This window comes from Emydura macquarii, unplaced genomic scaffold (genome assembly GCF_026122565.2).
Source record: "Emydura macquarii macquarii isolate MOO-44397 ecotype Brisbane River unplaced genomic scaffold, CSIRO-AGI_Emac_v2 contig_3296, whole genome shotgun sequence".
Lineage (NCBI taxonomy): Eukaryota > Metazoa > Chordata > Testudines > Chelidae > Emydura > Emydura macquarii.
Window position 1 is genome coordinate 694,502 of NW_027133433.1, and position 22,144 is coordinate 716,645.

General features: G+C 62.0%; 3 protein-coding genes across 3 annotated transcripts; 1 reads left to right on the forward strand and 2 right to left on the reverse strand.

Annotated features, from left to right (window-relative positions):
* Window positions 1-3,371: 3,371 nt before the first annotated feature.
* On the reverse strand, window positions 3,372-5,967 carry LOC137143154 (transmembrane protein 100-like). The gene is made up of 3 exons (XM_067532779.1): window positions 5,806-5,967; window positions 4,797-4,825; window positions 3,372-3,768 (listed from the first exon to the last, which is right to left on the reverse strand). The coding sequence occupies exons 1-3, from the start codon at window positions 5,965-5,967 to the stop codon at window positions 3,372-3,374; spliced, it is 588 nt and encodes a 195-aa protein (XP_067388880.1).
* A 2,452-nt stretch (window positions 5,968-8,419) lies between these two features.
* Window positions 8,420-12,805, forward strand: RCVRN (recoverin). The gene is made up of 3 exons (XM_067532716.1): window positions 8,420-8,800; window positions 11,956-12,067; window positions 12,360-12,805. Exons 1-3 carry the CDS (start codon window positions 8,420-8,422, stop codon window positions 12,443-12,445), a joined length of 579 nt encoding a protein of 192 aa, XP_067388817.1. The 3' UTR covers window positions 12,446-12,805.
* A 2,129-nt stretch (window positions 12,806-14,934) lies between these two features.
* Window positions 14,935-17,578, reverse strand: RPL28 (ribosomal protein L28). The gene is made up of 5 exons (XM_067532712.1): window positions 17,520-17,578; window positions 17,262-17,345; window positions 16,264-16,387; window positions 15,763-15,881; window positions 14,935-15,059 (listed from the first exon to the last, which is right to left on the reverse strand). The coding sequence occupies exons 2-5, from the start codon at window positions 17,340-17,342 to the stop codon at window positions 14,970-14,972; spliced, it is 414 nt and encodes a 137-aa protein (XP_067388813.1). The 5' UTR covers window positions 17,343-17,345; window positions 17,520-17,578; the 3' UTR covers window positions 14,935-14,969.
* Between the last annotated feature and the right edge of the window lie 4,566 nt (window positions 17,579-22,144).

Sequence of the window (22,144 nt, forward strand, 5' to 3'; positions counted from 1 at the left end):
AAACCACATTAAATTTACTTTAAGTCTGAGTAAGTGTCCGTAGGCAGCTGACATGCTGTGTACCTCCTCTACTTGAAAGGTTGGGCTGGAGTAACTTTCCAGCGGGGGCTTTGCTGGTAATCTGCTCTGGGCTGGGTTCTCCGCTCCACAGCCAGGCCCCGCAGCAGTTCCCCCCGCCCCCCCCCTCGGCCTGGTGCAGGGGGGCCATGCGGTTGTTCGCTCCATCAATCCTGTACCCGGCAATGTCACAGGACTTCACGGCTGAATGGAGAATCATAAGGCAGCCCCCAAAACAGAGGGAGAGGAAGCCGGCTGGTCTCAAAGGCGGGGATGGTTCCCCTCACCCCATGGGTGGGGTGAAGGGGGGCTGGTCTTGGCCAGACTCTCACAGAGCCCCTTACATGGGACCAGAAACCCCCCTGGACAGCAACATTTGTGCTCCTCAATCCTGACCCCCTGCTGTAGTGCCAGGGGTCCCCCCACAGCTCTGCCAGTGCCCCTCCCTCCTGCCGAGTAGTTTGCTGCTGCTGGTCTCCCCAGGGGCAGGAAGTGCCCGGCTGCTCCCCTGGGTGCCCAGCAGAGAGTCTGGTCCTCCCACAGATGCCTCTCCCCTCCCCCCCCCCCCATCCCAGCTGCGAGACGCCCGGCTCTCAGGGCCCTGTCTCCCCATTTACTGCCAGCCAGCAGGGGGTGCCAGGGCGGGGCTAGTGGGGCTGTGGCTTGGGAGGGTGGGACCCAGGCAGAGCTGGGGGTAGGTGATGGGGTGGCCCCGGGGCTAGCAGGGGGCAGAGGAAATCAAGGTCAGTTTCACTCCCTTCTTCCTAGCCAGAGGTTCTCTTCCCCCCCGCGCACCCCCAGCCACTGCCCCTGACTCCCGGCGCTGCAGGGGCGGGGGGGTGAGTGAACCAACAGCAGCAGGGCAGGGACCCTGGGAACAGGAAAGGTCCTTTGTAAACAGGGATGGAGCCACAGGCTGGAAGGCCCATGTGTGCCCCCCCCTTCTCCACTCCCCCCCAGGCCTGGGAGAGAGACAGCCAAGGTGTTAACCCCTGCTCTGCCAGAGACAGAGCCCTTCTGGGCAGAGGGCAGGGGGGAAACTGAGCAGCTGCTAATCCCGGACTCCTGGGTTCTGCTGGATCAGGGCTGGGGTCTGCCCCACTGCCCCCTTCCAAGCCCCCTGGCCTGGGGGCAAGCAGAGGGGCACCGCCCCGTTGGGGTTTGGAAGCTGCGTGTGTCCCGTTCTCCCCCCGCAGGCTGCTGCCCCACGGCTCAGTCCTAGGGGGGCAGCCTATAATTCACAATATTCTCTCTTCCCCTTAAAGTTTCCAGGGGACTTTAGCGCTGGGGGGGGGGAAGCTCAGCTGCCTCTGATGCCCAACTCCTGGCTCCATCCCCAGAGTGAGCCCCCCATATCTCCCCCCTCCCCCATACCCTCTCTAGCCTCAGGCACCCTCCTCTAGTGGACTGGGGGGGGGGGGAACTCACCCAGTGCTGGGCCTTGGGGTGGGATGGGAAGGGGGAGGTGATGCAGCACCTGGAAATTTACCTTAGACCTGGCAAACTCGTTTCACACATGGGGGTGGGGGGCAGGGGTGTCTGAATGGGGGGTCAACCAAGAGTCACTTACTGTTCGTGCTGCCCGGGGGCCAGATAGGAGCCGGCACCCCCTAGAGGGGAAAGGCCCCGTGCCCCATTCCCTGCCCCCCTGAGCCAGCCAGTCACCCCATCTAGGGCCAGTGCCCCACAGAGGGGATAGGCCCCGGGGTCTCAGCGCAGCAGCTGGCAGCACAGAGGGGTCCGGACACAAGGTCCCAGCCCCCTGCTGCGCCACACAGCTTAGTATGGGGCCCGGCAGGTGCTGGCAGGGGTAATGGGATGAAGGGGGAGCTGGGGGGACCCGCAGCCTGGAGTTGGGGGGGGGCGTGAATGTCTGGGGAAGGGCGAAGAGGCACAGGGTGCCCCAGCCCCCCCCCCCCCCACAACTGCACCCCCCCCCCCTGCTTACCCACTGCCAGGCAGACACCTTGGGGGGGTGAAATGGCTGGAAAAGGGGAATGTATGGGGCCAGATAGATTGCTGGGGGGATGGAGGGGGGGGGGGAGCTGTGCTGGTGCCACAGAAATGGCTGTATGGGGAGGGCAGGGGTGAGGTGTGTGGGGGAGGGCAAGGGCCATGGGGGGATGGGAGGGCAGGGGGGTTATGTCTGGGGGGGGGGGAGAGCTCCATTCTTGAAGGTGCTGTCCCCCACCCACCCATGCTTCCTCTAACGTCACCCCCCCCCCCCCCCCCCCCCCCCCGGTGCGGGATGCAGATAAGCCGGGGGCGCCGGGCCTGACTTGGGCCTGACGCTGTGAACAATGCGCTGCCCTGGCCAGAGCCCGGCCCAGAGCTGATAAGCCCCGGCTGTTTACAGGCAGGGCACCGAGATGGCAGAGATTGGGCAGGCGGCTCCGCGCTCCCCCCCCCACTCCCCGCCCCCCCCCCCCATAAACACACATGTCACCAGCCTGGCATGTGCCTTGGCCAGCGCCATGGGGCCCCGGTGCGCCAGTACTGCCCTGGGCATTGGGGGGGGGGCTCAATGGGGGCTCCCCATATACCTAACGCCCGCACCCCCACCCCAGAGGTGGCTGCATTTCAGCGCCGGGCCATGGGTCCCTCTATAACCAGCCCCTGCACCCCCATCCCAGAGAGGGCTACAGTGGCTGATCTACCCAGCTCCAGAGTGCTACCCGCATCGGAAGCCTTTATATTTAAACCAGCCCTTAAGCGAGGCCAGAGACATCCCCCCCCCCGGCCCCCCCCCCCACCTGCTTGCTAAACTCTGAGCTGACCCTTTAAATCACGAGGCTGGTGCCACACGCATGCAGCAGCGCCAATCACAAGTAAAGGCAGGATTATTTTTGCACAGCCTGGGGTACTCCCTGCCACATGATTCTCAGCAAGGACAGGAGAGCAGTAACTGGTTGAGTTCTTCCCATGGGAGGGGGCCGGGGGGGGCGTGTCTTGTGCCTTCCCCCGCAGCAGCGGAGGCTGGTTGCTGCTGGAGGTGGGATGCCGTGCTAGATGGGCCCATTGGTGTGGAGTTTGTGTGGCAAGAGTCCAAGGCAGGGCTGGAGGCTGTGATGTTTCTATGCAGGGGAGTCAGGTGAGGGAGTGTTGATGTTAAAGGAGAATTCCCCCATTACCTGCAGTACAGGGGCAATGACACACAACACAAGGCTGGTCCCATGCAGCAGGAGGTGGAATGGCTCAGCTGGGGGACTCCAGGTGGAGGCAGAACCTGGTCTGGATCTCTGTGCCGGCCTGGATCGGACTCTGGGTGGAGGCAGAAGCAGGACTGGACCCCTGTGCTGGCCCGGATTGGACTCTCACACCATCATCTTCTTCTGCAGTTGGTCCGCCGTCAGCAGGGTGAAGCTGCCACTTCTCCAGCCCCTGATCTTGCGGCCCCGGCAGCAGCGGGCCAGACAGCTCCCAGCCAAGCCCAATACGCCGGCGCCCAGCAGTGCCAGACCCAGCACACACAGCACCGAGCCATGGGCGTCCCGGGCATAGGCCAGGGCCGTCACTGCCACCCCGATCAGTGCCGCCACGGTGCTGAAGGGCAGGAGGCAGCGGTGGCAGGCACCCTCCACGCCACCCGTGGTTGTGCTCACCAGATGTGGGTCTGGGAGCCGCTGGATCTGGACCTCTTCCATGGCCATGTTCACCATCACGCGGTCGTAGGGCGCAGGGGGGCCAGACATGGCAGGTGGGTGGGGCGACCTGTCTGGAGCGAGAGAGAGAGAGACGGGGTGTGGGGAGGGAAGACGAGGGTTGGGGTTAAGGGAGCCAAGAGTTACAAACAAATATTCCCGCCCAAAGACCCTACAATAACATTGCCCCCCACCATGAGCTGCCAAAAGGGGGTTTGTGACTTCAAATAAAGACTTGGTTCAGAAGACCCTGCCAAAACATCCTCCCAAGAGCAGCATAACATGGCCGGCTGCATAGCACAAAAGGGAGCCTGTACCTTTAAAATCCAGAATCCGGCCTTAAGACCCTACAATAAATATTACCCTGGTTTTATTTCACTGTGAATTGTCACCTGCCAAGAGAGACGTGGAGCAGGGTGGGCTGGGGTCTACGCCCCCTTTTCTGCTGCTTTAGTCCCATACAAATACGGACAGGCACTAGATCCACTAGGATAGCACAGCTAATAACGCGCAGCATGATGGGGGGTCATGTGTGTCTGGTGCTGCTAGGCCAGGCTCCTGCTCCGCCCCACGGGCCTTGGTGGGGCAGAGAATAGCCACAGCTCAGGGTACCCCAGCCATGCCCCTGCTCTGCCCCCTATGCGGGTGGAGGGGCCGCCAGGAAGATGGCGGGTGACCCAGTGCGTTCGACAAAGCCGGCTCTAGAACCCAGAGGGGAGGCGCGGGGACAAGTGGGGTGGGGGGGCCCTGTCTTGGGGGGCAGGGCTATGAAGCGGGGGACGGGCACATTGCCGAGAGGAGGAGGAGCCCGGCAGGTGTGCGAGGCAACCCAGGTGGGAGCCGCACAGGGGTCAGGCTGCATTCCAGCTGTGGGCGGGGGCGGGGGGACATTCCAGCTGTGCGGGGCAGGCCTGATGTGAGGCAGGTGCGTGTGGTGCAGGCCAGGTGCTGGGCGGGGGCTCCTCAATGGGCTCCGCTCGCCACCACCTCCCTTAGCTGGGTGAACTCTCCAGCATCCTCCCCCCTCCCCCCCCGAACGCCTCTGGTGTGCCCCCAGGGCCCATGGGGCAGGGGGCCCACTACCCATCCCCCGCTTACCTCTCAGCACTGGGGGGCCTCGGCCGTAGCTCTTGCTTTCTTCACTTTTTCTTTCACCCTCTCACTTTTCCTCCCTGCCCCAGCCACTGTCCTCTGGCCCAGCCCAGCCCCTCTGTCTGTCTGTCTGTCTGTCTGTCGCTCGCTGGCCCCGTCCCAGGTTGCGTCTCTCCCTTTTCTGCCAGGCTGAAGTGCTGTAATTTTGTTTCCTCTAGAATATAGCCCTGGCCAAGTCCCCCGGTCCCTCCCCCCCCCCCAATCCCACTCCCGCCCCCCCCCCCCTTGGCAATTGGCGTCTGGACTCGTCAGATGAAATGATAAGGAGCCAATTAGCCAGTTCCTCTGCCGGTCGGTCAGTGCCGCATGGGGACTGGGTCGCACACACGCCCCCCCTTACACACACACACACACACACACACACACACCATGGGAGCAGCACACACACACACACACACACACACACAGAGCGGAGAGCATCATCCCCTCCAGCAGGGGGCACCAGGCACACACACACACACACACATGCACCATACATACACACACAAATTACAAGTACACAGCTTATGCACCTACACACAACTTCCGTACAAACACAACGCCCCCACCATCCGTATACATAACTCCCCCCCACACCTTTTATACACACATACAATTTACCCCTCCACTCAGAATGCCCAGACACCCCTCACAACACAAAGCTCACACACACACACAAACAAACACGGAGCAGGGCACATCCCCTCCAGCAGAGGGCAGTGGGGACACACACACACACACACACACACACACACACACAGAAAGCACTCCCTCACATATACACACTGTGACAGCACACACAACCAAGTCACACACGTCACCAGCCCATACACCGCCACAAATTTATATCCCAAATCCACACACACAAACACATGTGTTAACACACTAGAGAGGGGCATGGCTGGCGTGGGAATGTGGGCTGCTGTTGTGCCTCATGGGAGTTGTGGTTCTGTGTCCCTAGCATCCCTATTCCCACCCATAGGCCCCATTCCCTCAGCTGGACTCCATCTCCCATGATGCACCATGGCTTCCTCATATGGTTCTGCTGCTGCAGTGCTTCATGGGAGTTGTAGTTCTGTGTCACTAATGTCCCCGTTGCCTCCTCCCCCCGCTCCCTCAGCTGGACTCCATCTCCCATGATGCACTGCGGCCTCCATCATGAAGGAGGTGGATTTTCCAGCGCCCGGTGTCTTTAAATCAGCACCGGATGTGGTTCTGGGAGAGCCACTCTAGCTACGCCATGGGGCAGGGTCTGGAGGCAGCAATCACTGGGGCTGGGTTACACCACGACAGGAAATAGCCCATCTGCCCCGGTACCCCAGCTTCAGCAGTGGCCAGCACTGGGGGGCATCACTTTAGGACCCCTGCAGAGGCAGTATGGGGGAGTGGTTAGCGAATGGGATGGGCTGGGAGCCAGGACTCCTGGGTTCTCTCCCCGGCTCCAGGAGCAGAGTGGGGTGTAGGGGTTGGAGGGGTGCTAGGACTCCTGGGTCCTATTTCTAGACGAGGGATCACAAGCCGCAGAGTTTTAGCCCAGCCTCTGCTCATCCCTCAGCGCCGTGGTGCCAGAAAGGTATTTCGCTCACAGCGTAGAGTGGGGGGCCTGGGAGATCCCTGGCTCCTCGGGACGGTTCGAGCCAGGGGCCTGTGGGAGGGAGGGGGAAATCAGAGAGTTGTGGGTCCTCCCAACCCACGTCGACCCCTGATGCAGTTCCCCCCTTCCCCCCCCCCCCGCCCACCACGGTATGGAGCAGGGCCCTTCACCTCCCCATCTCTGACAGATTGGCCGTGACATTAATGCCTCTTTGCTGACAGATCTGAGCCACCAAAGCGGATTGAGCATATGGTACAAGGCACAGGGGGGGTTATAATTAGCAGCAGCCCATTGTAATTAGCCACTGGGGGGTTACAGCATGGTGAGCGCACATGAAACATCTCCAGGAGGGGAATGGGAACTAGTGGTTATAGAGCAGGGGGCCTGGGGGCCAGGACTCCTGAGTTCTCACCCCAGCTCTGGGAGGAGAGTGGGGCCTACTGGTGAGAGCGGGGAGGGGGGCTGGGAGCCAGGAGTAGAATGGGGGGTCCTGGAATTTACAGAAGGGAAAATAGCGTCAAGGGGAGCAGAACTGAAGTGCCCCAATAAAACCGTGACCCAGTAGCAGCCCCACCTTCTGCTCTAACCACTAGGCCCCACTCCTCTTCCAGAGCCGGAGAGAGAACGCTGGAGTCCTGGCTCCCAGGCCACTCTGCTCTAACCACTAGACCTCACTCCCCTCACAGAGCTGGGGCTAGAACCCAGGAGTCCTGGCTCCCAGCCTCCCCCGCGCTAACCTGCTCGATCCCATGACCAGCAAATGGCGATAATTTAATTTGCGGGATTGGCAGAGGTGCTGGAAGCCTTTTATACAACCACCAGCAGCTACCCGCTACCAGGTCTTTAATCGGTGTCAGGGCGGAGCCTAAATTTTAGCCCCGCCCATTGGCAGTGATCCCTGCCCTCTCACCCCCCCACCCCCGTTCCCAGCACGATCTCAGGGTTACAGACCCCGGCTGGTTGCTCTGTCTCCAGGCCCCAGCGTTGTCTCACTCTCTCAGTCCTCCAGCATCTTGTCTCATAATCAGGGAGCCGGGGAGCGACATTCAGGCGACAGGACACCAGGCTAGATGGGCCCATTGCTCTGAGCTGGGGTCTCCGGGCTAGACGCCTGACTTCGAGGGCCTTCACTGCTCTAACCACTAGACCCCACTCCCCACCCACAGCCAGGGACAGAACCCAGGAGTCCTGACTCCCAGCACCCCCAGCTCTAACCACCAGACCCCACTCCCCACCCACAGCCAGGGACAGAACCCAGGAGTCCTGGCTCCCAGCCCCCCTGGCTCTAACCACCAGACCCCGCTCCCCTCCCACAGCCAGGGTCAGAACCCAGGAGGCCTGGCTTTGCTTCCCAACTCAGATTTGCTCCTTTGAAACACCAGAGGGTTTGGGGGACTTTAGATCAAGAGCTGCTGGGTGTGTCTAGACAGACAGACAGACAGCTGGGGCGGCTGGCTGGATGCATAAGGAGGCTGGGAACTGAGAACTGGCTATGGACGGAGGCGAAGCGGGCGAGGCGGCAGTAGCACAAGGTCAGGGGCAGACAATACGCCAAGTGGCTCAGAGCTGCCAATCTCCCTTTAATAGCACTAAAGAGCTTCTGATCTCCTGGCTGAAAATGTGATCAGCGCTACCGAAATAGCCTCTGTGTCTGGGGGGGATCCTCGGTGACAGCCAGCCGCCCCCCTCCCCGGCTCCCCAGGGAGTCTATATAAGGAGCAAGAGGGCTTGGAAGAGAGTAGTCAGAGCTGGTACAAGTGCCAGGGGTCAGAGCGGAGGGTCGGGGCGTTAGGGCAGAGCGGAGGATCGGGGCGCTAGGGTCGGGGTCAGAGCAGAGGGTCGGGGCACCAGAGCCGGGGGGTCAGAGCGGAGGGTCGGGGCGCTAGGGCAGAGCGGAGGATCGGGGCGCTAGGGCCGGGGTCAGAGCGGAGGGTCGGGGTGTTAGGGCAGAGCGGAGGGTCGGGGCGCTAGAGCCGGGGGGTCGGAGCGGGGCGCCATGGGGAACAGTAAAAGCGGGGCTCTGTCCAAAGAGATCCTGGAGGACCTGAAGCTGAACACCAAGTACAGCGAGGAGGAGTTGTGCAAGTGGTACGAGAGCTTCCAGAAGCAGTGCCCGGACGGGCGCATCAGCCGGGCCGAGTTCGAGAAGATCTACGCCAACTTCTTCCCCAACTCCGACCCCAAGGTCTACGCCCGCCACGTCTTCCGCAGCTTCGACACCAACGACGACGGGACGCTGGACTTCCGGGAGTACATCATCGCCCTGCATCTCACCTCCTCCGGCAAGACCAACCTCAAACTGGAGTGGGCCTTCTCCCTCTTCGACGTCGACCGCAACGGCGAGATCAGCAAGAGCGAGGTGCTGGAGATCATCACGGTGAGCCCAGAGGAAGAGGGGAGCCCTGCGAGCTTCCCCCCCAGCAGTGCCCTGAGGTGGCGCTGCGAGCTTCCCCCCCAGCAGTGCCCTGAGGTGGCGCTGCGAGCTTCCCCCCCCAGCAGTGCCCTGAGGTGGCGCTGCGAGCTTCCCCCCCAGCAGTGCCCTGAGGTGGTGCTGTGAGCTTTCCCCCCAGCAGTGTCCTGGGAGGATGCGGGGGAGGTGCTGTGAACTTCCCCACAGCAGTGCCCTGGGCGGGGGGGGGGGGGGGGAGCGCAAGGTCAGTTTTCCCATAGCAATGTCTCGTAGGGATTTCAGCACCCCCGGAGGTGCGCGTCTGTGCTGTGAGGGGATTCCTAGCGGTGTCCGGCGTCTGTCCAACCTGTTTTGAAAAAAACCCTCCAGTGCCGGGGGCTCCACAACCCCCCACGGGCCCCAGCCTGGTGCCCACCGAGCCTCAGAGCTTGGAAGTTCCTCCCCGGATCCCCTCGTGGCAAGTTAAAGCGATTCCCACTTCGTCCTGCCCGCTGGGGGACGGGGCGAGCGGCCCAGCCCCGTCCTCTGGGCAACAACCCTGGCCATTTTTGCAGCCTGTTCTCAGGGCCCCCTTGGCCTTCTTGTCCAAGCTGCCCTGCCCCTCCCCCCCAATTCAAGCACGGCGCCCGAGGCTGGGCTCCCGCCCCGGAGCCATCGCCGCCTGCATCTGACGTCCAACGCTCTGGCGAACAGAAGCCAGAACCATTCTGGCCTGTTTCGCTGCAGCGTTACAGCCGGCCCAGCTAGCTGGGTATCATCCCCCGCCCCTGAGAGGCACCCGAAACATGCCTGCATCCAGCCCAGTGGTGGCGGTGCCGAGGGCAGGCGGCATGGGGATGGGCGGGACCGAGGGCTGCCTGACCCCCAGACAGGTGGCGGGATGACGCCATGGAGCATGACAGTGGATTAGCCCCGATCAGGGTTTGCGTAGTTCGCAAATGGCATTAGCCACCCCTGGTGGGATTGCCGTTCCACCCCCCCCCCCATCGACTTCTCCCCCCTCCCTGCCACGAAATCCTGTTATGCTAATTTGCCGGGACTGAGCCTCTTGGCTGGAAGGAACCTGCCAGTGTGAAGGCCTAAAGCGTGTTAATTTTATCAGGGTGGCCTCAACCGGCCCTCGGAGAGCCGCTGTGCTGGGGTTAAGGCGGATTTCTGGGGACAAGGGCGCTCTTTGCCCCCACTGCAGAAAATAATAGACCTTAAGCTGGATTTGCCGCCACACAGGGGGGGAGGAGGAGGAGGAGATGGACTCGAGGGGGAGGTGGTGGCTTTGGCATGCGAGAGGTCGCTAAAAACAACCTGGGAAATACCCAGAGGGAGCCAAAAACTCGGTGACGGTGGCGTTCAAGGCACACTGAGGGGTCTGGGACGCGAGGGCCGGAGCATGGCTGGACTGAGGGTGGCACGGGGCTGAGTAAAAGATTCAGTCCCCTCCCAGAGCTTGGGAGAGAACCCAGGAGTCCTGGCTCCCAGCCCCCCTGTTCTAACCCACTGAACCCCACTCCCTTCCCGCAACCAGGGTTAGAGCCTGGATTGCAAGCTATGGATCGCATGCCCCCTGGTGGCCAAAACCTCCCCTTGCTGCTGAGTCCTCCTCAGCCCGGGTTAGGGACTGGGGAACTACCTGCTACTGGATTTCAGAGGGGCTAAAAGATAAGTATGTGGGGTTTTTTTAAATAAAAGGATGGTTCTGGGGTGCGGACGGACCCAGCTGGGTTCAAACAGACCCGGTAGGGATCTAACTGTCACCGCTCCTGCGGAAACAGGAAACCAGCCGCTGAAAATCTGCCACCTTTGACCCCAAACCAATTTCCCCCCAAACTCGACAAACTGTTGTTTGAGTCAACTCATCCCAAAGTGTCCGTTCCCCCTCCCCTGCTGTGGGTTTGGGATCTGGCTGGTTTTTGGAGGGGGGGGGAGGGGGGTTACGTGTTTGAGTTTCAAGTGGTCACCTTCAAAACCAAAAGACCGCTTCCAAGTGAAAAAGACTTTTTCAGCCTTTTTCTCTTCCCTCCCCCGCACCGCAAGATTTGTGGAATCTGGGCTCTAAAAAATGCATTTTTTCGATAGGGGAGAACAGTGGACAAAATGTGACCCATCCATCGCGACCTCTGAGCCCTTCGTAGCTGGATGGATTTTGATCACCCGGTCTAAATCACCCATTTTAATCAACTTTCCTATCTGTATTTCAGTTCTTTTCTACAGCCAGTTGCATCCTCCCTGGCTGACAGAACCATTAAAACCTGCTGATTTACAAATAACAAACGCCTTTACACTAGATTTGGGACCTCATTTCCCTTCCTAGCAGGATGCACTAGAGCGCTGCACGTTTATTTAAGCAACTACAGAGCTTAATATTTTCAGATCCTTATTCACTGGACCTATTTGGTGCTGCTGAAAACTGTGACTCGCCTCTTGCTGGTTTCCTATCGTTGTGCCCGATTTATAAAACTGGACCTCAAAAGTTTCCCCCGAATTCTTGCTTTGCCTGGGAAAACAGCACCCGTGACAGAGGCTCCTGGATTCAGCACACGTAAATGATCTACGAGAGGCTAATAAGTTTAGGCCGTAGCGGATTTTGTATTAAATTTGTATTAAATTTTGTATTAAATTTGGATTTCATTTGGAACAGGCTGAGTTTTAAAAAGGAAATCTCATCATTGAACTAAATAATCCCCAAAATAATCTGATGTCGCTTTTTTCCTAAAATCAATTTTTTCAATATATTTTTTTTTTCCAAATAAAACCCCAAAATCGTTGATTTTTATCCCTATGGCTTCATAGTGGCGATTTCAGCTGATCGCTCCAGCAGCTCAGTTCCTGCCATCGACGCTCCAGGTTAACCAGCCACCCACCGGCAAAGTCTCATGTATTCAGCTAATGCCTCACTTAGCCTCTCCCATGATCACCATCCCCCCAGCTGGGCCCTGTGATCCCCTGTAAATTGGGGATTAGTCCTTAAGTGCAGTGGGCCTGAACCTAGAGTGGGATCAAGGCAAAGAGTCACCTGCATGTCAGCAGGTGCAGAAATAAAATACCAGCTGGGAAAACGCAATGAGATGCGACCACCTCTGGGGTGGGGCACAGCAATATGTGCAATCTTGTCTCTCCACCCACAGGCGATATTCAAGATGATCCCCCCTGAGGAGCAGAAGACACTCGCCGAGGATGAGAACAGCCCCCAGAAACGAACCGACAAGCTCTGGGCCTATTTCAAAAAGGGAGATAACGGTAAGGGGCTCCGCCAGGCCCCTCTAGCCCACGGCCCAGCCCCACCTTGGCCAGCTCAGAGCTGCGCTGCTGGGACGTTGCTGTGCCCCCATGTTGGCATTAGAGGGTGACACATGCCCACCCCCTGGAGCCCCTTCAATCTACAAAACCCAGCCCTAGAGGGGAAAGGCCCCATGCCCCAGCCCTGAGCCAGCGCCCCCTAGAGGGCAAAGGGCCTATATTTCCATTTATTAATCCATCTCCCATATCCCTTCATTCCTTCCCCCCGCCCCTTTTGTCCCCCCTCCCGCAGATAAAATCGCCGAGGGGGAGTTCATCTCCGGGGTGATGAAGAACGAAGCGATCATGAAGCTGATCCAATACGAACCCAAGAAATAGGAAAGCCGGGGCACCGGGCCAGGAACCGCGGGAAGGGAAAGGCTGAGCGGGAGACAGCGTGGGACAAACGGGAGCGGCTCCCCCGTCCTGGGTGTGCGTGTGTGTGAGAGAGAAAGTGAACGAATGACCGAACGAGAGGATGAGAGAAGAGACGTGTGTGCAAGGCGGCGCCTGACCCCTCTCCAGCTGTACATTGCCATATAACACCCCCCTCCCCTGCTCCTGGTAGCTGCATCCTTCCTCCTCCTCCAGTGCTACCATCCGCCGTGTCGGGCACTTCCAACCAGGCTGTCGGGGGGAGCCGAACGGGGGAGGATTGTCACAGAGACCCCCCCGTGCACCACGAGACCCAGCAGTATATATATATATATATAAAGGAGAAGGCAGAGCAGCAGTGAACAGAAAAAGGGAAATCAGAGGAGAGAAATAGCTGTTCGAAGAGGATAATGTAAATAGAGAGACCAGAAACACCAGAGAGTCACCGAGATCGGGACCAAGTCGTGCCGGGCGCTGCCCAGACAGAGCCACTGAGATTGGGGCTCCGGCCGGCCGGGTGCTGCCCAGACGGTCACCAAAATTGGGGCCCCGTCAGGCCGGGGGCTGCCCAGACACACCAGGAGAGCCAGGAGTTGAGTCCAGGCATCTTGCCTCCTCATCCAACATCCCAGCCGCTGCCCCCAGCACTGGCTCCTCAACGGCGCACACCAATGACCATTGTCTAGGGCCGGGAAAAGCTCTCTGCATTTCTCCATTTGCTCCTTCTCTACCCCCCGCCCCTCCTCCCCGGTCTGATTTGTCCCCTCTCTCCATGGGTCCCCCCCCCCCCCCAACGAAGCCTGCTTGGAAAATACCCACCCCTCATCCCTCCAGATTCATGTGGTGTCCCTGCAGTTTGTGCATCTGTCTCGTTTCCTCCCCCGCCCCAGAGCGAGCGGGACTGCCGTCCCCGCGGTCAGGAATTGACGGGCTGGGGCCAGCGATGGGGGGCGGAAGGGGGAGATGAGGGTATTTGTCTTAAATTTCTGTACCGGTGTCTGTTTTTCAATAAAGAGCCTTGCGTGTAAACCACTCACAGCCCCCCCACGTGGAGCCTCTGAGGGGGGAGCAGACGGGGGATTTCCGGGGCTGGCGGGGGGAATCAAACTGGCCCCCTCCAGGACTGCAGGCACCACCCTCTGCACTACACGGCCTGTCCACTAGGGGCAAAGCTGAGCGCCCCATGAGCTGGAGTCCCACCCTGAGCGGCGCAGTACCACCTGGCGCCACTAGAGGGGGCGAAGAGCGCAGCAGACACTGTACAGACTGGGAACAAGTGAAGTAACTTTCCCACCGGCAGTGGAGGGTAGGAGGGAGCCAAACCGGGGGCCACTCCAACCCCCCCCCCCCGGCTCCCACCACTAGACCCCACTCCCCTCCCACACCCAGCGAGAGAACCCAGGAGTCCTGGCTCCCAGCCCTGCTCTAACCCCGGGCAGACGTATCCCCCCTGCCCCGGCTGTTCCCTACTGCACTGACAGGCATTACAGGGATAATCTGTTTGTCCCGAAGCCATTGGCAGGACAGGGGGATGTTAGGGATAACGTCCCCCCCCCCCCGTCTCCAATCCCGTTACAGGGGATCAGCGCTGAGCCCGGCTCCGAAAGCACGGTGTAAATATGGCCTAAGCAGCCGGGCCCAGCACCAAGGGGACAGATGGGAGCAGCGGTGCCAGCCAGAGCCCAGCTCTGCTGGTGCCCCTCACTCCCGACCCACAGCCGCCTGCTAGCCCAGCCCTGGGCTCCCCCCACCCACTCTCCTGCGGATGAAATTGGCCCGACTCGGCCTCTGCTGCCTGGCTACCATGAGGCAGCTTCTTGGGCCAAATCTGGGTCCCTGCAGCCACCTCATGACCCTCCCCCAGATGCTGGCTGTGGGTCGCTGCCGTCCACCAGCAGACACTCTGCCCCTGCCATTGTCAAGAGAACTGACAGGGAAACTGGGCCCCACTTCCTGCAGTGGGGTGCAGCAAGGGCCGATTCACATGTGGCCAAGGCATGGGAACCTCCACCCAGCCAACCCCCCCCATCTATAGACCAAGATGCAGAGCAGGATCTGGGACGTAACTCGGGCTGCTGGGCCCCACAAACTCCTGGGCTCCACTGGGAAGTAGGGGCTGGGAGCCAGGACTCCTGGGTTCTCTCCCCGGCTGTGGAAGGGGAGTGGGGTCTAGTGGGTGTGAGCAGGGGGGGCTGGGAGCCAGGACTCCTGGGTTCTCTCCTTGCTCAAGATCACATAGTGGCAGAACCACTGCCCATTTCCCTGCCTCAGTTTCCCCACCTAAGAGATGGGGCCAATCCTGAGGGCCCTATATCTGAAGAACACTGGACACACCGCCACGTGGGCATCCCCTCCAGAGACGCCACCCAGCCATACGGCAGGCACAGGTTGCTGCACAGCTGCCCCTTTCTGCCCCTCCCACCCCCCAAACGGAGGTTGTGACACGCTGCAGGCTGGTTTGAACCCTTTATTGGGGTGTGCTAGCCATTCAGGCAGTCTTGGTAGCCCGGGCTCTCTTCTTCTTCACCACCACCGGCTTCTGGCTCCGCAGGATGGCGCTGGCGCGGCGCAGAGCAGCCTGCAGGGGGGGGAGGATTGTGAGGCCAATACACAGCAGGGACAGGCCCTGTAGAGCTGGGAGGGGCTGAGCCTGGCTTCTCTGCCCCCTGCCCCCACAGCAGGGGTGGACAGAGTAGGGCTGGTGAGCCAAGCACCAACCTGCACCCCACATCCAGAGATCATCCCCTGGAACTAAATGGGCGGGAGGGCATGGACCAGGCATGGTGAGTCGAGTGCCTATCACCACCACAAATCCAGGGGAGATCCTTCCTCCGGCACTGAGTGCGTGGCGAGTTCTGAGCAGGCATGGCGAGCAGAGGGCTGATCACAAGCCCCCCCACCCCAGAGGGATGCTCTGATTAGCAGCCAACCAGTCCCCTCTGCTGGAGCATGGAGAGAGCATGGAGCATGGATGGTCTCCAAATCTCCAGTTAGGTGTGGTGAGCCGAGTGCAGATCACAGCACCCTCGCAGCCGCCCGGATTAAATCCAGATCTAATTTCAAACATTAAATCCAAATCTGTTTCAAGTTCCTTTAAAACCAAGGTGTGCGCCCAACCCCCCCAAATATAGCCCCCTTCCAAGAGCCAGCTGGGCCCCTTTCTGCCCCTCAGGAGAGGAGCTCTGGCCAATAGGGCCCCCCGCGCTGGGCTCACACCCACAGGACAGCCCCGTCTGGGAAGCAGGGCCCCAGCCCCTGGGCAGTGGAACCCAGGCACTCACCATGCGCAGATCTTTGCGGTAGTTGTTCTTGCGGATGATGTGCCGCAGGCTGCTGAGCGTGGCCCGGGCGTTCTTGTTGATGGTCGTCTTCTCATAGGAGGTGGCTGGCTTGCGTTGACCTGGGGGAAGGAGCCACGGATCAGAGCCACGGTACAGGACAGAGGCCAGGAAAGGCCGTGGGGAAGCAGCACAGGAAAGGGGCTAGTCTAGTTAGCGGGATGGGGCTTTTCCCCTCTGCGGGGCGCCGGCTCCAATCCAACCCCAGGGCAGGACCAGCTGGGCTCAGGGGGGCAGGGAATGAGGTACGGGGCCTTCTGCCTCTCGGGGGGGCCCAAGCAGTGAACTGGGGAGGTGGGTCTCAATCCAGATCTGCCTTCCCCACCAGACATCCCTATTTCACAGTGTGCGCGGCGGGGGGGAGGAAAACCGTCTGGCTCCCAGAATCCCTTGCTGTCGGGGAAGGAAACCAGCCTGCATCCTCCTCCTCCTCCTCACACCCACCTGCCCGTTTCTTCAGCACCACCACGATGCCTTTGCCGTCGGCGGCGGGCTCCACCCCGACCGTCTTGCGATGGATCAGGCCATTGTAGCGGAAGGAGTTCCTGGCCTTCAGGTTATTCGGCTCCTTCAACGAGAGAATGCCCGGGTCAGCTGCTCTGGGTGCCCGGCCGGGTCTGCCCCCGCTCAGGGAGCCCCCGGGTGCCTTACGCTGTAGGGGGCGGGGGGTCGGGAGCCCGGACTCCTGGGTCCCCGCGGGGGAGGGGGTCGGGAGCCCGGACTCCTGGGCCCCCGCGGGGGAGGGGGAGGGGGTCGGGGGGACTCCTGGGTCCCCGCGGGGAGGGGGAGGGGGTCGGGAGCCCGGACTCCTGGGTCCCCGCGGGGGAGGGGGTCGGGGGGGGGGAGGGGGATCGGGAGCCCGGACCCTGGGTCCCCGCGGGGAGGGGGATCGGGAGCCCGGACCCCTGGGTCCCCGCGGGGGAGGGGGATCGGGAGCCCGGACCCCTGGGTCCCCGCGGGGGAGGGGGATCGGGAGCCCGGACCCCTGGGTCCCCGCGGGGGAGGGGGATCGGGAGCCCGGACCCCTGGGTCCCCGCGGGGGAGGGGGATCGGGAGCCCGGACCCCTGGGTCCCCGCGGGGAGGGGGATCGGGAGCCCGGACCCCTGGGTCCCCGCGGGGGAGGGGGATCGGGAGCCCGGACCCCTGGGTCCCCGCGGGGGAGGGGGAGGGGGGGGGAGGCCGGGGGTCCCCGCGGGGGAGGGGGAGGGGGGCGGGAGGCCGGACCCCTGGGTCCCCGCGGGGAGGGGGAGGGGGGCGGGAGGCCGGACCCCTGGGTCCCCGCGGGGGAGGGGGAGGGGGGCGGGAGGCCGGACCCCTGGGTCCCCGCGGGGGAGGGGGAGGGGGGGCGGGAGGCCGGACCCCTGGGTCCCCGCGGGGGAGGGGGAGGGGGGGCGGGAGGCCGGACTCCTGGGTCCCCGCGGGGGAGGGGGGGGTCACTCACGGTGCTGTAGGTTTGCTTGTTTCTCTTGATGAGGAAGCTGGAGCTGTTGCGGACGATCATCCACTGCAGATGGGCCGACATCGCCTGCGGGGACAGGAGCCGTGAACGGACCGGACCGGACCGGACCGGACCGGACCGCCCGGGGCCCTGGGGGGGTGGGGCGGGAAGGGGGCGCCCGGCGGGAGGGGGCTCGGGGAGGTTCGGGGGTCCCGCCACCCCCCACCCACGTGGGGCCGGGCCCGGAGCTCCGGGCGCTACCTGCTCTCGCGGCTCCTGCCGGAAACGGAAAGGGAGGGGCGAGGCGGCCGGCGCAGCGACTGAACATCCGGTCCGCGCGCCCCGCTCGGCCATCTCCGGAACCGCTCGGGAATCTCCGGCACCTCCCTCGGGCGCCTTCGGCTCCGCTCGGGCCACGTTCGGCGGCGCTCGGGCCCCGTTCGGCTCCGCTCGGGCGCGTTCGGCAGCGCTCGGGCCTCGTTCGGCTCCGCTCGGGCCTCGTTCGGGCACATTCGGCGGCTGCGCTCGGCTCTTTCCGGCGCCAGGCTCCTTCCCACCCCCCGCACCGTGCACAGAGGGGGTAAAATAAATCTTTCCTCGCCCCCAACCCGGGCTCCCTCCGCTGACCTCTGCAGCCCAGGGGCCATGCAACTGCCCGCGGCTGTTTTTTGCCCCTCCCCCAACTCCTTTTGGGGTGACCCCCCCCAAACAAACAAAGCGGCTGGGGAAAGAACCCTCGAGAATCTGCAGCGCCGAGCTCAGCTGAAAGATCCACAACGACTCAAAATTCACAGGCACCAAAATAAAAAAAATAATAAAATCATTTAAATATGAGTAAATTAAACATTTAAATTGCCCCCAGCAGCTCCTCCCCCACCCATTTTTCAGATCAGCTGCTGTGGGGGATGGGAGGGGGGGAGAGATCCCTCTGTTCTAGTTTCATGTATTATTTTTATTATCATATATTAGGTGTATTACGGTAATGCTGGGAGCTAGGTGCTGTACGCTGTTCATTAGGTGTATTATGGTAACACCCCAGTACCCCAGTCATGGCCCACATCAGGACCCCATTGCTCGAGTCTAGGCACTGTACATTATTTTTAGGTGTATTACGATAACACCTAGGAACCCCAGTCATGGCCCAGTACAGTACCCCATGGTGCTAGGTGCTGTACGTTATTTATTATGTGTCTTACGGTAGTGCTGGGAGCCTCAGTCACAGCACCCATGCTGCTAGGCGCTGTGTATTATTTATCAGGTATATTACAGTAGCACCATGCGACATTTTTCACATCCCTGTGACTTCTTTCTTGATGATTTGGGAGAACCTGCAAGTCCCCGTGGGGTGGGGAGTGTGAGGGGCCCTGGCAGAGCTGGGGGGAGGGGGCGAGGAACCCAGGGCTGGCTAGCAGGGGGCTGCTGGTCGGAAGCGAGGAGCAGGGCACATTGAACGGCAGGGGCTGGTAATTACAAGCCCAGAGGAAGAGGGCATTGATCGGGGCTGGAGCCTGGCGCACAGGGCCAGGGATCAATGGACGCCGGGGCTGGCTCTGGTGCTCAGTCGGGTCAGGGCGCCGGGCGGGATGGGGCTGTGGGCGGCACTGGTGCTGCTGGCCCTGCTGGGGGGCAAGGGGCGCCCCTTCGAGCTTCAGGAGGCCATCCGGGAGCTGCAGAGCGAGAACAGCCAACTGCAGGGCAGGGTGCAGAACCTAAGCCAGGCCCTGGGCGAGCTGCGGCTGCTCATCTGGAACCGCTCGCGGGGTGAGACGGGGATGGGGGGGCAGGCCCCAGGGAGCAGAGCCCCCCTTTTCAGGGTCCTGAGCCTCCCTTCTGGGACCCCCACCTGGGCCCCCTCTCCAGACATCCCCAGGCCAGAGCCCCACCCTGGGTATCCTAGGGTCCAGAACACTCCTGTAACAGAGCCCCCCTCTTGGGACCCCCCAAAAGCAGATCTCCCCTCCCAGGTCTTCCTCTTCCCCCAGAGCATCCCACCATTGAGAGCAGCTCCCCCAGACCAGAAACTCCCTTTTCTGAGACAAGACCCCCCAAACCACTGACCCCCCACCTCAGAACCCAGAGATCTCCTGGGATCAGACCCGCCCCCAGCCACAGTCCATTTCACCCCAAGACTGGGGCCCCCTGAGACCAGAAGTTCCCCCTTTCCTTCCTCTCTTCCGCTCACACTCCCCTCCATCTGAATACCAGCTCAGGGGACCCCAAACCAGGAGTGGCGGGGGGGGGGGGAAGGTTCCATCACCATTACTCATCCTGTCCTTAACTTCTTTGCTGGGGCGGGGGGGCTGTCAGTGCCTGGGAGAAGCCTGTTTGGGAATTAGGATGAGGCTGCCCCAAACTCATCACACATATGGGGGCACCAGGGAATGCCAGGACAAACCAGGACTCAGGTGGGAGACCAATTGGACTCTTAGCTCAAGATGGGGGGGATCTAGTGGTTGGAGCTGGGGGAGCCTCCCCTGATCCCCCCTCTGTGTTCCCCCCCCCCCACAGATGCAGGAGCCGCGCCCGAGCACCTTCTCCACGACCACCTGCCCTGCCGGCCGGACCTGCACCCTGGCCGCAGCGCCGCCCCTCACCTCCATGCCCCCTCCCTGGGACTGCTGGCGGCTGGACTGATCCTGGGGGCGCTGGTCATGCATGGTGCCCTCCTACTGCCGGCTGTGGACTGAAACACCGGACGCCCTCGGTGGAAGAGCTCCCACGGGTGCGTGGGGCAATGGGGTGAAATTGCAGTCACTGCCCTCCCTGCCTTTTCCACCAGGCAGCCCAGCGCTTGGGCCCAGGCAGGGGGGGACGCACCGATCCCAAGACTCCAGGCTGTTGGTCCAGTCTTGCACCTGGCCTTTTTGGTTCCTGCCCTCGAAGGGAGACTCCGAACCCCCCGTCCTTTGGGGGGGGGACTCGCCCGGCACCGAGACCCCAGACTGGACCGACTCCTGCTCCGTTAGGTGGCTGAAGAACAAGGATGACAAGGGGGGGCGCCCAACAGTGGATGGGGGGGCAGAGCTGCGGCTAATTCGGGGTGCAGGGGGTGGAATCTGTAACGACAACAAGGCTGGGGTGGGGGGTCTGTGCCTGCTGAGAAATACCCCCTCCCCCCAAGCAACCCTACAAAAATAAACAGCCTGGGGCAACGTGGGTGTGGCTGGGTTCATGTTTTGTGGTTCCGGATTCCCTGCTCCCCCTGCCCCCGCTACGTTTCTGCCCCCCCTCGCCCCAGCCCCACATCCACCTCCCCTGCAGTCTCCATCTGCCCCTCTTGGACCAACGTCTGCCTCTGTTGCTGTATCCACCCCACAGCCCCATAGCTGTCTTCCACTGCCCCACACCCAGCCCTATATCTGTCCCCTCACACCCCTCAGCTGCCCCCCAGCCTGAGACACTCCCTGCTGCCCCCTGCGGGAAGCGCTGGGAAGGAGAAGAAAACAGCTGGTGGGTGGGGGGAGGGGAATGGGGTCTAGTGATTACAGCGGGGGGGGGGGCTGGCACAGCTGGGGGAGGGGGCAAGGCTGGGCTAGCAGGGGGCTGTGGGTCAGGAGCAAGGGGCACCAGCAGAGCTAGGGGGAGCCCAGGGCTGGCATAGCAGGGGGTTGTGGGGGGGGGGGGGGGCACCAGCAGAGCTGTAGCTGGGACCCCACTGGCCGGGGGGGGGACCCTCTATAAACAGCCGCTGTGTCCCAGCCCCGCCTCCTGTCCCCTTCAGTCAGTTGATTAGCAGCTGCGGCTAATTGTGTCATGAAACGGCAGGGGCTGAGGCGGCCTCGGGTGACGTCCGGGATGCAGCGAATGTGGGTCGTTCAATGGGCTTTTTCCATCGGGTCGGCCCCCGCCCCACCCGAACCCCCGGAGGCGGCTGGGTCTGAGCAGGGCCCAGCGAAGAGCAAACGTGTAACTGCTAACAAGAGCGACAGCAACAAATGATGCTAATGGGGGGCCCGAACCCAGGAGCCTCCCGCAGCTGGGCGAGAACCCAGGAGTCCTGGCTCCCGGCCCCCCCCTGAGCTAACCACTAGACCCCACTCCCCTCCGAGAGCTGAGAAGAGAACCCAGGAGTCCTGGCTCCCTGCCCCCCCCTGTGCTAACCACTAGACCCCACTCCCCTCCCAGAGCTGAGAAGAGAACCCAGGAGTCCTGGCTCCCAGCCCCGCCCCGCGCTAACCACTAGACCCCACTCCCCTCCGAGAGCTGAGAAGAGAACCCAGGAGTCCTGGCTCCCAGCCTCCCCGCCCCCCTTCCTGTCCCAGGGGTCGGACTCGCTTCTCTAATTGCTTCGCTGTGTTTAAATCTCCCCTGTCCTCACGGGCTGTCGGGAGAACGGTCTGGCCCTGTAACATGTTGATCTTAATGAAAGGAACACGCAAAACCGCTCTTTAATGCCAGCTGAGCCGTAATCCCGCCCGGATTTCAGCCCGCAGCTCCGGGGGGGTGGGGGTGTCCCTGCACTAATGCTGACCTCCACCGCCCCGCCTGGGCAGGGAAAGGGAGAGCCTGGATCGGAGCCGGTGCCCCCTAGCGGGGAAAGGCCCCCCTGCCCCACTCCCTGCCCTCCTTCCCCACCCAGCCCAGCTGCGAGTTTCCCATATACCCTCCATCCCTGCCCCGGTCCGCTCTTCTCATCCCCACCCCTGTCCCTGGGACATCACGGGGGAGGGGCTTTGGGTCTTGGCCCCTCCCTCCAGTGACTCGCCTCCCCCCTTAGCAGGGGCCTGGGATCCTGCTCCCAAACGCAGGGGAGCCGGTCGGTCCCGTTCCACGTATGGGGGAGCAGTGGGGCCTGATATGGACCCGAGACAGGTTGATGAACCGCAACCCAGGCAGCGCTGCCAGCAGGGGGCAGTGGGGAGTGTGTGCACAGCGACATACCAGCA